The sequence below is a fragment of the Dendrobium catenatum genome, unplaced genomic scaffold (assembly GCF_001605985.2).
Source record: "Dendrobium catenatum unplaced genomic scaffold, ASM160598v2 fragScaff_scaffold_1209, whole genome shotgun sequence".
Taxonomy (NCBI): domain Eukaryota; kingdom Viridiplantae; phylum Streptophyta; class Magnoliopsida; order Asparagales; family Orchidaceae; genus Dendrobium; species Dendrobium catenatum.
In genome coordinates, this window is record NW_021319671.1 from 493,652 (window position 1) to 506,955 (window position 13,304).

Sequence of the window (13,304 nt, forward strand, 5' to 3'; positions counted from 1 at the left end):
AAATATATAGAATATTCTCACGAATTTTTTTATATTTTTTTTCACAACCATCCGCTCCAACTTGCAAAGGCGCAGAGGGCAGCGCCACCCACCCGCACCTAATAATTTCTTGCAATAATGGCTCCACCCAATTTTCACCCATTTACTAACCGACGACGCAATTTTTACTTCTGAGAGGGTGAATTTGAGGGGAAATTATTAGGTCCGGTCACTCGGTCTATTTCTAAGTCCGGGCATCCAATAAAAATTTGTCACGTGGACTACGCTTCGACTGTGCGCTTTGACTGTGCTTTACCTACACTTTACCTGTGCTTTTGACTGTGCTTTTTTGACTAAAAGCGCAATCCACATGACAAATTTTTAGTGGATGTCCGGACCTAATAATTTGTCGTGAATTTGGAAAAATTATTACGTCTGGTGTCTGGATTCGTCCGGACACCAATCCAGACGCGCCACGTCATCCAGATACATCCGGGGCCCAGTGTATCCGAGTGACGTGTCCGGACGGTCCGGTCACCAAACGTAATAATTCGCCTTGATTTTGGAAAAGTTATTACGTCCGGATAAAAAATCGGAAATTCAGACAAATACGGAGTAATACTGAATGCTTAATACCGAACACCCAAGTGACGTGACGCTTTATTATTGATCTCTCAAATGATATGGGGCTTTGTTATTGATCTCTGTACGCATTTGATGTTTGGACACAATAATTACTCGTGAATTTGAGGAACTTTTATTCTATCCAGTGAACGTACGCAGAGGAAAGTTCGGTTTTAGGCAACAAAGCGTCTGTATCGAGTTTTTTGAAAAAACTCAGTACACTGACAAAAAACTCGGTACAAATACTTTTTTGTCTAAAACCGAATCTTCCTCTCCGTGCGTGTAAGTTCACTGCATACAATAAAAGTTCAAATTTGAGTGGCAAAAAACGGGTAGGAGTCGAAAAAATCCTCGTCGTCTCGCGGTCTCGCCTAATCCATTTACCTCATCCCGCGTCCACCATCAGCAGCTTCCAGTCAACCGCGTATTCCAGTGGACCGAAGAAGGAGAATCAGACAAGAAACTCTGGATTTCTCCCTCTCATATCGAAGAAACCCTAGGCTTTTTCTCCTGTGATGGAGTATATGCTCTCCAATGTTCTCTTTCGGTAACAAGAAGGGCCACCGCCGGCGAGAGGGGAAGACGGCGGAGGCGCGGAAGCCGAGGTTGGAGAGGCGGAACGCTGTGAAGAATATCGATTACGATGTTTCGTGGACGTCGGCGTCGTCGGACGAGTCGACGTCGCTGAACACTTCGCGGTCGCTCGATTTCTCTCCGGGGGATTACTCGAGTCAGAGTAGCTTCCGCATCGGAGGAAGCATAGAAGGAGAGGTCGAGCATCTTTACCGTAGCCTTGGATTATCTGGACCCGAGGACTTCGGCATACCCATTGCGGCGTATGAGGCGTCTCTCAAGTTTCGATCGTCGTCCGATGTTCTTCCTCGTTCCCGATTACTTGATTCTGAGGATATTACTGTTACCTCCGATCTTCCGGAGGAGGGTAGGGCCGAGGCGGTAGTGGGTGGTGAGGGAGTTGGAGTTAGACCACCCGCAGCAGAAACAGCACTGGTCCTTGAGGAAATTAGGGTTGAAGACGAGAAATCGGGGGAGGTATTGAAATCGTCCGTTCGAATAAATGGCGACGGGAATGAAGGACTTATCGGTGATCTCTCGCATGTCCTTACAGCTCCTAGTCCTTCAGTATCAGTTCTTGCTCCTTCGCCAGCTCGGTCCGTCCTTGCGTCCACGATTGCCGTGTCACTTCCTGTGGCGTCGGTGATTAGCGAGGACATTGATTTTAGACCCGCGGCCGACTTAGCTGCGCTCCGTGAAGTAACGAGGGTTAGAAATGAGGAAGCAGCGGGTATCCAGCGGTTGTCTGCAGGCAGGAGTGGTCGCGTCGATGTAGGAATTAAGGGTAACCGACCGCCGGTTCTCACACCTCCGCCTCCAGCCTCGGTTCTTCCCCCTCCACCTGTAAGGTCAATTCTGTCCCCGCCGCCTTCGATTGCACTTCCTATTCACGACTTAGCAAGTTCGACTTGGGATATAGTGAGGTCATTCGCTCCGGCCGATGAGAGCGAGGTGGGAGATAGGAGGAGATCCTTTGACTCGGATGAGCAGGAAGATGATGATGATGATGATGATGTAAGTGTTGGAAGTGGAGGAGCTGGTGAAGGTTTGGAGAGAGCTGCGATGGAAGGAGAAACGTCAGACGGTGCTGGGTCCTTCACGACGTCTATTGACGATGATTCGTCCAGCTCTACCACCGAATTCGTAATCTCACCAAATGGGCGTTTCAAGAAAAAAATCAGATCTTGGATGCGCGGACATCGTCTGGGGAGTGGTTCCTTTGGAACAGTATATGAAGGGATCAGCGAGTAAGTTTATTTCGGTAGTCTCGCCTTTTTTATTCGTTTTTATTTTGTTTTTTGGCGTTAAACTTCAAGCAGGACATTGCATATATATGGGAAATAATGAACATGGCCACACGGGCATTCAAAACAAGTTAGATGCTAAATCTTATGTTTCTATTTTTAGTCTGTATTTTTTTTTTTTTTTTTTTGAGAAATTTTGGGGCCAAAGCCCATGTATTAAAATAACTACCAGTTACAAGTAAAAAGAAAAACAGAACCTATAAGAGATAAACAAAAAGGAACAGTCTGCAATATTCAAATTTCTATAGAGTGCTTTCCCTTAAATAGTTAGGAATGTCTTCTTTTTTTGTCTCTCTTGTTTCTCTCTTTGTTATTTTGAGAAAAAATAAGTCCCTTACCGATTTAACGCTATCACTCCAACTTCTTATTTTGTCGCAGTAAGACCCTCAAATTTTCTTGGCAGCATGCAATACATTTTTTTTTTCACAAATATTGATAATTTTTTGGGGGATTTGGCAGCATGCAATACATTTTCTTCTATTCAATAAGATCCTTGCCATTTCAACGGCTTCATAAGATCTTATAAACGTGTAAAATTGCGAAGTTTATATATACTTACTTTTCTGTATGCCTAACGCCAATCCTTTATCCTTTGTTGGAATTTCCATAATAAATATTATTTTACCTAAAAGAACAATCGATTGCTTTCCTTAGAACTCATATTGTATGTTTGTATTTGCAGTGATGGTACATTTATTGCTGTTAAAGAGGTGTCTTTGCTCGATACAGGAAACAATGCTCAGCAATGCATTCTTCAACTTGAACAAGTGAGATGGTTCCATACTTATTATTTCCACCTCTTTACCATTTCACGTTTTACTATCATTAAAGCTATAAACTTTTCCAGTCTCTTCAGCTGAGAACTTGTGCTTTCTTCTAACTTTTTTTTAATGTTTTTTTCTTAGGAAATTGCACTTTTGAGCCAGTTTGAGCATGAAAACATTGTCCAGTATTATGGAACTGATAAGGTATCGTTGCATTACTATTTCTGTTTTCTTATCATCATTATTCTTTGTCGGTTTTGATTCCAGTCTTTAAGGAACCGTTTTGGTTCTGTTTTATGATATAGTTTATTGAGGATTTCTATTATGTAGTTGATGTTCCCACATGCTGCTTGTTTGTTAGTGATTGTTTTGAGAACAATTTAAACTGAGTTTCTCAATTGCTTGTTGGATATTTTTTGTCATGATTGGTTATCTTATTTAATTAGATATTCATTATAGATGAGGTCCTTTCTGATTTTTTTTACTGTTATATTATTTCTCTGCCTGATTGTTTCCAATCCTTCTCTACAGACGAGAAAAGATCTTAAATCACTTGAAATTCATTCTCTCTATCGAAGCTGATAGTCAACTCTGTTTTCTGAAGGAATTGCTCATAGCTTCTGTTTGCTAACATTAACTTGGAGAATTAGATCTTAGTAGAAAATGGAAAGTGGTTCTTGGATATTATACAAATGTAACATTGTCCTAGAGACCTCATGTAAGTTATATATGAATTTGAGTGTTTACCGGCAAAAAAATAGGTAGAACTATGTGCTGCAAAAAATAGAATGTCCGAACTGAGGCATGGTAAAATTAGGAATGATTAGAATGCGAAAAGATTTGTGTTAGAGAAGCATGGGAGTAGCACCTATTGCGGAAAAGTTTGTATGAGGTGGCTTTAGCATGCCAAGAATAACACAGATGATTCACCAATAAAGTGTAGACAATGTGAATATGAAGATGCGGCATCGCAAAGTTTTGCTTAGCAAGAAATTGTAATTAAAGAATTGCATAAACTAAACATAACATTATGTACACAGATTAAAATGTGAGTGGAAATGGAAAATTTATAAGGCCGACCCCAATTAGTTGGAAAGATGGTGCTGCTGCTGATGATAATCTAGCAAGTTTGAAGTTGTTGACTCATTGGTAGATAACTTTTAATTTTTTATGTTTTCAAGATGGATTCTTGTTTATTTTGAAACTTTATGATTTAAATTCTACTATAAATATTGCTGGATATTGAATAGATGGCACAGCAAAGTCAAGAAATTTGAACCCTATAAACAAGTATGGGAATTATGTTCGAACTCCATGGTCTATTTTTTAGCAGTAAAATTTTGATGTGTAGTTCTGTAGAGTTATCTGAAGAGTGACTTTATGTCAACTTTTACGCTAGCTCATATTTAACCCAAAAACAGAAGGAATTAATCTTAACCAGTAGAACTCCAAGCACTGGCAGGAGCATGAAAAAATGCAATTTGTGGGCATATTGATTTTACTTGAGGGATTTTGTTGTTTGACTTGAACATTCAAAAAAGGTTTTCTCTAAACAAGGGGTTTATAGTTGATGTTGATAAAATTTTTACAGCCTTTTTTCATCATTTTATATCAAAAGAAAGCATCATATTCTCTCCATGAAATACCTTTAAGTAATTTATTTGCCATAAAATGGTATTGTTTTGGATAGGCTTTGAATGGAGAAGTTTAGAATGCCAACAAACTTTTGTTTTTCTCTAATTCACCTTGCCCAATAGTACTCATTTTGCGAATATACAGAGAAATCCATTACAAGACACAATAACATATATTTTAAGTAAAGACATAGATCTTTATGATTTCTTTGTCCCTGAAAATGGGATCCATTATCAAAGAATTTGTACAAAAATAAAACAAACGTCAGATATTTTGAATTTGTCATCATTAGCCTTATCCTAACTATTTGGGGTTGGCGTAGGTCTTTTGGAAATATATTTTGCCTTTTAGAGTTAAAAGTTTTAGTACTACACACATTTTTATAGGATTAGATGATCTTTTTGCAAAGTACATTGATGCAGTATTTGCTTCTTTGCCCATCCCAGATTTTCGTTCTCTACATTATTTTGCAAGCACAACTTCAGCAGTCATATGTAAAAGATTGTCATATTTTATAATTGTTTTTCGTCTAATGATTTTGTAGTTAATGAATTTTATGGTAAAATTTTCTTTTGCAGGAAGAATCAAAGCTTTTCATCTTCCTTGAACTTGTAACACAAGGCTCAATAGCTTCTCTTTATCAAAAGTATCATTTGCGCGATACACAAGTTTCATCATATACAAGACAAATCCTCAATGGTTTGAATTACCTTCATGAGCGCGACGTGGTGCACAGGTGAGTAAAACACTTTGCTCTTTTATCGCGTTGAACTTGCCAGCATTGTAACTTCTATAATATCGAGGTATATGTGTGAGAATATTGAGGCATGTGCTATTAAGGGATGATTCTCTTGTTTATTTCTTGGTTTTGAATCAAACTCTAGATTTCTGTTATTGTCGGTTGTTTCCTCAACCTCTATCATATGCATATTTTTGTTGAGAACCAATGAATTGGTATAAATAATCTTAATGACGAAAGAAGAATCATATCACTTTCCAGTTCAGCAAATATAAATATGTTTACAACTATTAACTTTGAAATGCATAAAAAGAGAGAAAATGAGGGGGGCCGGCCACACTAGAGATTAGGAGTTATCTATCAAGTAATCACCCCTTCTTTTTGCTTTTGCCAGCCAACCTTGCTTGGCTAATGTTTATTTGAATACTTTTATTCAGACAAATTTTCACATTAATAAAAATCACATTCTCTCAACATCTAAGAAACCAAATTTCAAAATTCAAAATTTACATTTTCAAAGTATACTTGCAACAATAAATTTAAAATCACACATAAAATATAAGTTCTACTTAATAAATTTGACTTTGCTCCTCATCATGGACCTTGATTATTATTATTGGCCTACTTCTTGGTATGGGCTTTTAGTTGTTGGTCAACTTCTTCCTGCATGGGCATCTTGTGCCACATCATATTTACTTACTTTCGACAAAATTCCAAGAAAGCACTCACTTTGCGGCTGGCCTCGGATTGGAAAGGGGTATTTAGAGAGTTAGAAAATATGAGGAGATACAATACTTGGCAGTAAGGTTTCTTTAATCTAGTTCTACGGTTGATTGGTGGCTTCTAAATTTAAATGATTCAGTTAAGAACCATGGTTATGGAGATCGTATATTGGTTATGTGATCCCATTAAAATGGAGTGCCTGCAAATTTTTGTTGAACTGCTTAGACTGGCTTGCCAAAATGTTTTTTAATAAACTTTGGATACAATATAGATTCAAGTAATTTTACTATCCATTGTTATTTCAACTTTTTGTATAGAAACCTTCTAAGATCAATCTCACGGTTGGAGATTCCTGTAATTCATGATATGTTTTTTACAGTATCTTCCAAAAATATTTTCTCGCTGTTGGTGTTGCAGTCTTGATAATCTGCCACCATTTTTTTGTTTATGATTTTTTTCTTTAGCCTTGGGAACCTAGTTTTTCACAACCATTAGTCGCCTAATCTACTTCTTTCTTTCCAGAGATATCAAATGTGCAAATATATTGGTTCATGCTAATGGTTCTGTCAAACTTGCAGATTTTGGATTAGCGAAGGAGGTATAATGTATTTTTCATTTTGTTTTTTTAAGAGTTTTTTTATATGCTATAGTTTTTATATCTTATATTACTGTTTCCAATTTCAGATTTCCAAATTTAATGATCTGAAATCTTGCAAAGGAAGTGTGTACTGGATGGCCCCAGAGGTTAGTCTGTTATATCATTAATCTTCATTAAACTTTAGAATGTGGAACATAGATTTGTAGTCATTTAAACTGGAAGGCCTTTCTTTTTATGTCGGATACGATGTTATTTTTTTTAAATGTGCAGATTATATTTGTATCTCGTAAAATCAGTATCCTATTTTGTTAACCGCATGTTTTGAGAAGACCTTGAATAATACAAGCAGCTTAGGATAAGCGATGCTGAAATATATTTGCTTTTTAAGATTTAAGCTTCATTTGGGACAGCTTTATTATTATTTTTTAAAGTTGTTTTTAGTACAAAAATTTCTAATTAAAAAAATTTGTACTAAAAAATTAATGTATAAATCAATAAAAAAGCTGCCCCAAACGAAGCCTGTGACTCTTTTTAATGTTTTATAAAATAATTTTGTAATATAAAAGATTTTTGAATTAAAAATTTAGTATTAAAAATTATTTCATAAAGCAATAAAAAAATTGTGTCAAATGAAGCCATAGTCCAATAAAGACTTCAAACTTGTGTTGGTTGTTTAAACATGCAACACCACCGTGCTGAGAAGTTGTTTCTATCAGGTTGTCCATCCTAAGAAGACATATGGGCGTGCAGCTGATATATGGAGCCTGGGCTGCACTGTACTTGAGATGTTGACTCGTCAGATTCCTTATCCGAATGTCGAGTGGGTAAGTGATTTAAAGTTTAAAGTAATCGAATATATTTTCTGTTTGCTTCATCAGTTTTGATGTTAATAACTTAATATGAAATTAAAATGTAAAATTGATCTCAAACTGCCGCTTAGTGACCCCATATCTAACATTTTCTTTGATATAGTTAATGTGTAACCATCTTCTCATCATTAGCTGGCTGATAATTTGATATAATAAAATCAAATTCCCTTTTTTGTTTATATATGAATCCAATGGTCTCATAATTTGTTAAGCACTGTGAATTCAGAAGTTGATCTAAGCTTTACTGTTCGAGCAAACGAGATAGAAGCTGAAATTTTCATTTTTACCTTCGGATTTTTACTGTGTTTGCATAAATTCTTGCTCCTGAATCTTTTTGTGTGATTTCTTCATTTGCAGCAACATGCTTTCTTCAGAATTGGCCGTGGCGATCAACCCAATGTACCCAGTTACCTATCAAGCGACGCCCAGGATTTTATCAGAAGATGCGTTCAGGTGGATCCAAATGCTAGACCCACTGCTGCTCAGCTATTAGAACACCCTTTTGTCACGAGGAGACCTCTTGAAACATATTAATTATTGTCTCATTGACATGAGGTAACAATACATCTTATGCCAAAGAAAAATACTCTCTGCTTCCGTCGAATCAACTATTTTTTCGTCAAACGGTTGGTGGGCGAGCACGGTTGGGTACCCCCATCCCGTGTTCGATTCCCTCGGACGGCAGCGCCTCCTTCGGGCCACGAGTTCTAATGGGTGTGGGTAACTCGTCTAGGCTGACCTGAGTTTACGCATCGCCAAGCGCTCTCGACTGGCCCGGGGTGGCAGCGGACGGTTCTTCAAAACAAAAAAAAACTATTTTTTGTCATCCTACTTATATACTTTCTGCTTTATTCTGCCACAGTGCTCGTAGCCGTGAGAGCCTTGGGATTTAACATTCCAGTAGACGCAGAGCTTGGTTTGCAGCCTTTTTTCCCCTGCACGAGCAGCAGAATCTGTGCTATATATACTTATTGATGCCAATTATCGCTACTTTTGTAGCTGAAGCTGAACGCAATGAGGTAGGATTGGCATCAAAATGATTGTATTCAGATTCATGAGTGTATATTGTAATAATTTATGTGTTTGTCTTTCTCTATTTATTTCTACGCAAATGTAGGGGTGTTCATAATCTTATTTCTGTATGTCTAAATCACTAATATTGATGGGCAATGCTCATTCTGGTGCTTGAAATAGAAAAAAAATTGCATTTGAAAAAATATATAAATTGTTAGAATCTGTCATTTCGTTGAGATTTCGTTTGGTTTTTAGTACTTTTGTAAAAGACGTTTTAAAAAATATTGATTCAGAAAATGGAGTTTATAAATGGAGAAGCATCAGGAAAATGAAAAAAAAAAGAGTTATTGGGAACATGATTTGACAAACCAAACATTAAAGAAAAAATGAATTTATCGTTTTAAAACAGAATAAGCACAAAATTTCCAATCAAACAAAGCCTGTGTGTAGACCTGTCAATTTCGGGTTACGGGTCGGGTTCGGGTCAACCCGAAATTGATCCGGTATTATTCGGGTTCGGGTTGACCCGACCCGTTTTTTCAAACGGGTTGATTTTTTGGACCCGAACCCGACCCGGGTCGGGTTCGGGTCAACCCGACCCCAACTATTTCAGCCAAATCCCGCCGTCCCGCGCCTGCATTCAAAAATTTCGCCAAATCACGCTCGCCGCGCGTGCAGCGGGTCACACGCGGGAGTTCGCGGCTCGATGCGGTGATGGCCTAACGGGGTAGAAATCGGCATATGAGGTGATGCGGTGAGCCGGTGACCTCGTCAACCTGACGCCGGCAAGCTCCAATTGACGCCGACGCGGGAGTTCGGAACGGCGGGAGATGGCTCGAATCGACGCCGACAGGCTCCAATTAACGCCGACGCGGGAGTTCGAGCCGCTCGATGCGGTGATGGCTGACGCGGGAGTTCGGAAATGACGCAAGTCACGCAGGCCTCGCCGCCTCGGGACGCGAAGAAAGCAGGCCTCGGGACGTGAAGGGGTGAAGCGACGCGACGTGGACGGGCAGCCGGGCAGGCGGTCTTGGGGCAGCTGGGGCACTCGGGTTCGGGTTTATGTGTTATTTCGGGTCAATTCGGGTTATTCTCGGGTTTCCGGGTCAACCCGAACCCGACCCGATTTTGCAAACAGGTCGGTTTTCCAGACCCGAACCCGACCCGCTTCGGGTTCGGGTCAACCCAAACCCGAAATTTTCGGGTCGGGTTCGGATCGGGTTTTCGGGTCGGATCCAATATTGACAGGTCTACCTGTGTGGTGTAAAAAAACAAGATTATTGTAATTTTATATGATTTATTTTTTTAATGAAAAGATGATTAAGGTGAATAAGATTGGTTTCAGCTAAAATATTGCCTTTTTTAAATTTTAAAATATATAATGTCTGAGTTTATATAAATTCTTATTTAAATATAGTCTAGTAAGCTTCTATAAAACAAAATGGTGTTACAGGCGTTTTCCGCTAGTTTTTATTCATATTGGTGAAAAAAATATCCCACCAGGCTTTCTTTATGCAATTTGAATTTTCTGCCAAAGTTATCTGTTGCGACGCTTTGTTTGACCATTTTACAACTTTTGAAGTTCGTCTGTTAGGCTGTTAGCCATGTTAGCTGTGCGTGGTAAGAAGATGGCCTTCTAGAATATGGTTGTCAAAATTGGGTTGGGTTTGAGTTAAACCTGGAGTTGACTCGACATAAATTGACCTGACTCAAATCTATCATGTTTTTTTTTGGAAATAGGTCACTTTTGTGGATTCGGGTCAACCCGATTTGACTTGAACCTAGCGAGCTTTCTGTCCAACAATGCTACATCCTCCTCATCCATGAGAAATTGATGACTCCACAGATGAAAGAAAATCGGCAAGGTTTATGTTGTAGGAGGCTCCATTCTCTACATCCTCGAGACCATAATTGAGGATCCCGCGCATTCCTCCCTTCCAAAGCCGGCGCAGCGTCTCCGCCGCCTCTTCTGAATCCTCATTGGCGCAAAACTGCATGTAAACACATCCGCCTCACCATCCCCATGACCGCAACCCTCACCGCCCAATTCTCCTCCACCGCCTTCAATTGCATCACCATCATACCTAGATCCACCACCTTCGATTGCAAACGGGTCAGCCCATGTCAACTTCAGGTTAGCAAGTTGACTCGAATCCGACCCTTTTTTTTAAACGGGTCGAATCATATAACCCACATCTGACCTGTTTGTGAAATGGGTAGACCCCATCCAGAAATTTTTCATATTGAGTTTTTGGGTCGCGTCTAATATTGACACCCCTATTCTAGAATTTGCTAAATAAGTCTCTTTATGTAAGTCTTAACCCCATGCAGAGAAAAACCTAGATTTTGGCTACTTGATCGATATCGACTATGGTGCTGTAGAATCAGCTATGTGGAGTAATTATGTATGATACAAGGACTATTCATTTTGATTTATTATTTTCACAAAGATAAAAACTGTTGATGTTTTCATTATGAGAAATATTCCTTCTTCCCTTTTGTGCAATTTATGTTACAATGAAGCTGAAAGTATTTCTTACATTTGCTTTGAGCGTTCTTTCAATTTTAACATTATGGCGGCGTAGAATATACGCGACGATATAGTTAAAATTTTTCGCTTATGTGTTGTACGGATATCCAGCACACAAATTGGGAATTCAAAAATATAATATTTTTTACGTGAAAAATCCTAAAAAAGGGGAAAATCACGAAATGATTCTACTAATATTTAAATAAATTACAAAGCTTGATCCGTCCTTTAATTTGAAGACGATGAAATTACAATAAAAGGGATAGTTGGGCGGGGCCCACACGATTTCAATCGGTGGCCGGCCAAAATTTGGCAGTCTGATAAAAGTCGGGTGGCAGTTAGCTACCAGGAGAAAGTCTGGCGTCTGTCGGCGGCTAGGCGAATGTCCGTTGTCGGACAACTACAGGACCGAAGTCTGATGACAGTTTGTGGCCTGGCAAAAGTCTGGCGATGGTGGGTGGCCAAGCAAAAGTTCTACAAAGGATGGCGACGGGCAAAAGTTAGACAACGATTGGCTCGATAGAAGTCCAGTGATTGTCAGTGGCCTAGCATAAGACCGACAATGATCAGTGGTTAGTGGCCCAACATATCTATATGCTAATATAGGATTTACCAGTCCCGTTGGAACAACGTTAATAATTACTTTTATTTAAATTTTTTGTCATGTTGAAACATGAGTTGCATTGCGACAAATCTGCTTGCATTTTTTCTTTGTGCACAAAGCAGCTCTGTCAACGAGGTGATAACTAAGATTTCGTTTGGGACGGTTTTCTTATTACTTCTTAAAGCTATTTTTAATACAAAAATTAAAAGTTTTGTATTAGAAAGTTGCTTTAAGAAACAATAAAAAAACCGTCCCAAACGAAGCCTAAGTTGCAACTTGCAATGAGATAAAAATACAAACCTTTTTTTTTTTTTTAATTTACTCACTTTTTAGACTTTTTTCTCTTTTTTTTTTTTTTCATCACCTTATATATATATATATAAAGGAAGATTGTTCGGCTGTTCAACCTGTACTACAGCATGGAGGGTAACGCCGGAGAAGTTATGACTTCTTTTTTTTTACTTCTGCTTAAAATATTTTTAAAATACAAAAAAATTTAATTTTTTTTTTTAAATTTATTTTAGAAAATAATAAGAAAATCATCCTTAAACCTGAAGCGAGATTTTCTCAAGATCCCTTGGCAACTTTGCTTCTCAGTCATCGATACAGGACCACCTCAAGTTCCATCAATGTCTTCATCACTAGCACAATTAATTTTCATTTTTTATTTAATTTGATAGAAAATTATTTTGTGAACAGAGCCCTGAATTGAATACCCATACCCACACCCAAGGCATGAGTGAGTACCCAACATCAAGGAATAAACTAATTTACATTGCTAATCACCGTATTTCATATATTACTGCAATCCTCACTACTCACTGCATAACACTGAATCACATTGCGACAATGATAAATTCCAATATGCGACTTGAAAGTTTGCAGCAAGATCAAAGGTCAATAAACCTCAAGGCCATCAAGGCCCTCAGTCCATTGGGGACCGTGTTCAAAAAACTTAAAAAGTGGGTGGATATAGATAGGTACGACATCCTGAAAGGCGAACGGTACCATTTATGGGAGAAATCCACCCATGCATATCTTGAGTAACCAATAGGTACCCAACCAAAACTCCATGCAGAGCTTTGTTTGTGAACCTGGCCATAAAATTTCTCATTACTTGGCGTATTTTGAATTAGCATCGCTACTTCACATGCCATGAATTTTGAATTATTTTCGTGCAATAGCCCAAGTAATATGTCATTTCTAGCTATTTTTTACATCCTTCAAAAGCAATCTATTAAACAAAATGACGATCGAATACTTTGATTAGGAGTAATAAGTTTCGCCCAACTTTGCATCCATTGATCTTCTTTTTCTTCATGTTCGACCAGTTGAAGTAATCGTGAAT

At 38.5% G+C, this 13,304-nt stretch overlaps 1 protein-coding gene across 1 annotated transcript; it reads left to right on the forward strand.

Annotated features, from left to right (window-relative positions):
• Positions 1 to 926: 926 nt before the first annotated feature.
• Positions 927 to 9,023, forward strand: LOC110101576 (mitogen-activated protein kinase kinase kinase 1). Its single transcript, XM_020829535.2, has 9 exons — positions 927 to 2,423; positions 3,163 to 3,247; positions 3,386 to 3,448; positions 5,458 to 5,615; positions 6,864 to 6,939; positions 7,026 to 7,085; positions 7,656 to 7,763; positions 8,166 to 8,363; positions 8,671 to 9,023. Exons 1-8 carry the CDS (start codon positions 1,138 to 1,140, stop codon positions 8,340 to 8,342), a joined length of 2,013 nt encoding a protein of 670 aa, XP_020685194.1. The 5' UTR covers positions 927 to 1,137; the 3' UTR covers positions 8,343 to 8,363; positions 8,671 to 9,023.
• Positions 9,024 to 13,304: the final 4,281 nt, after the last annotated feature.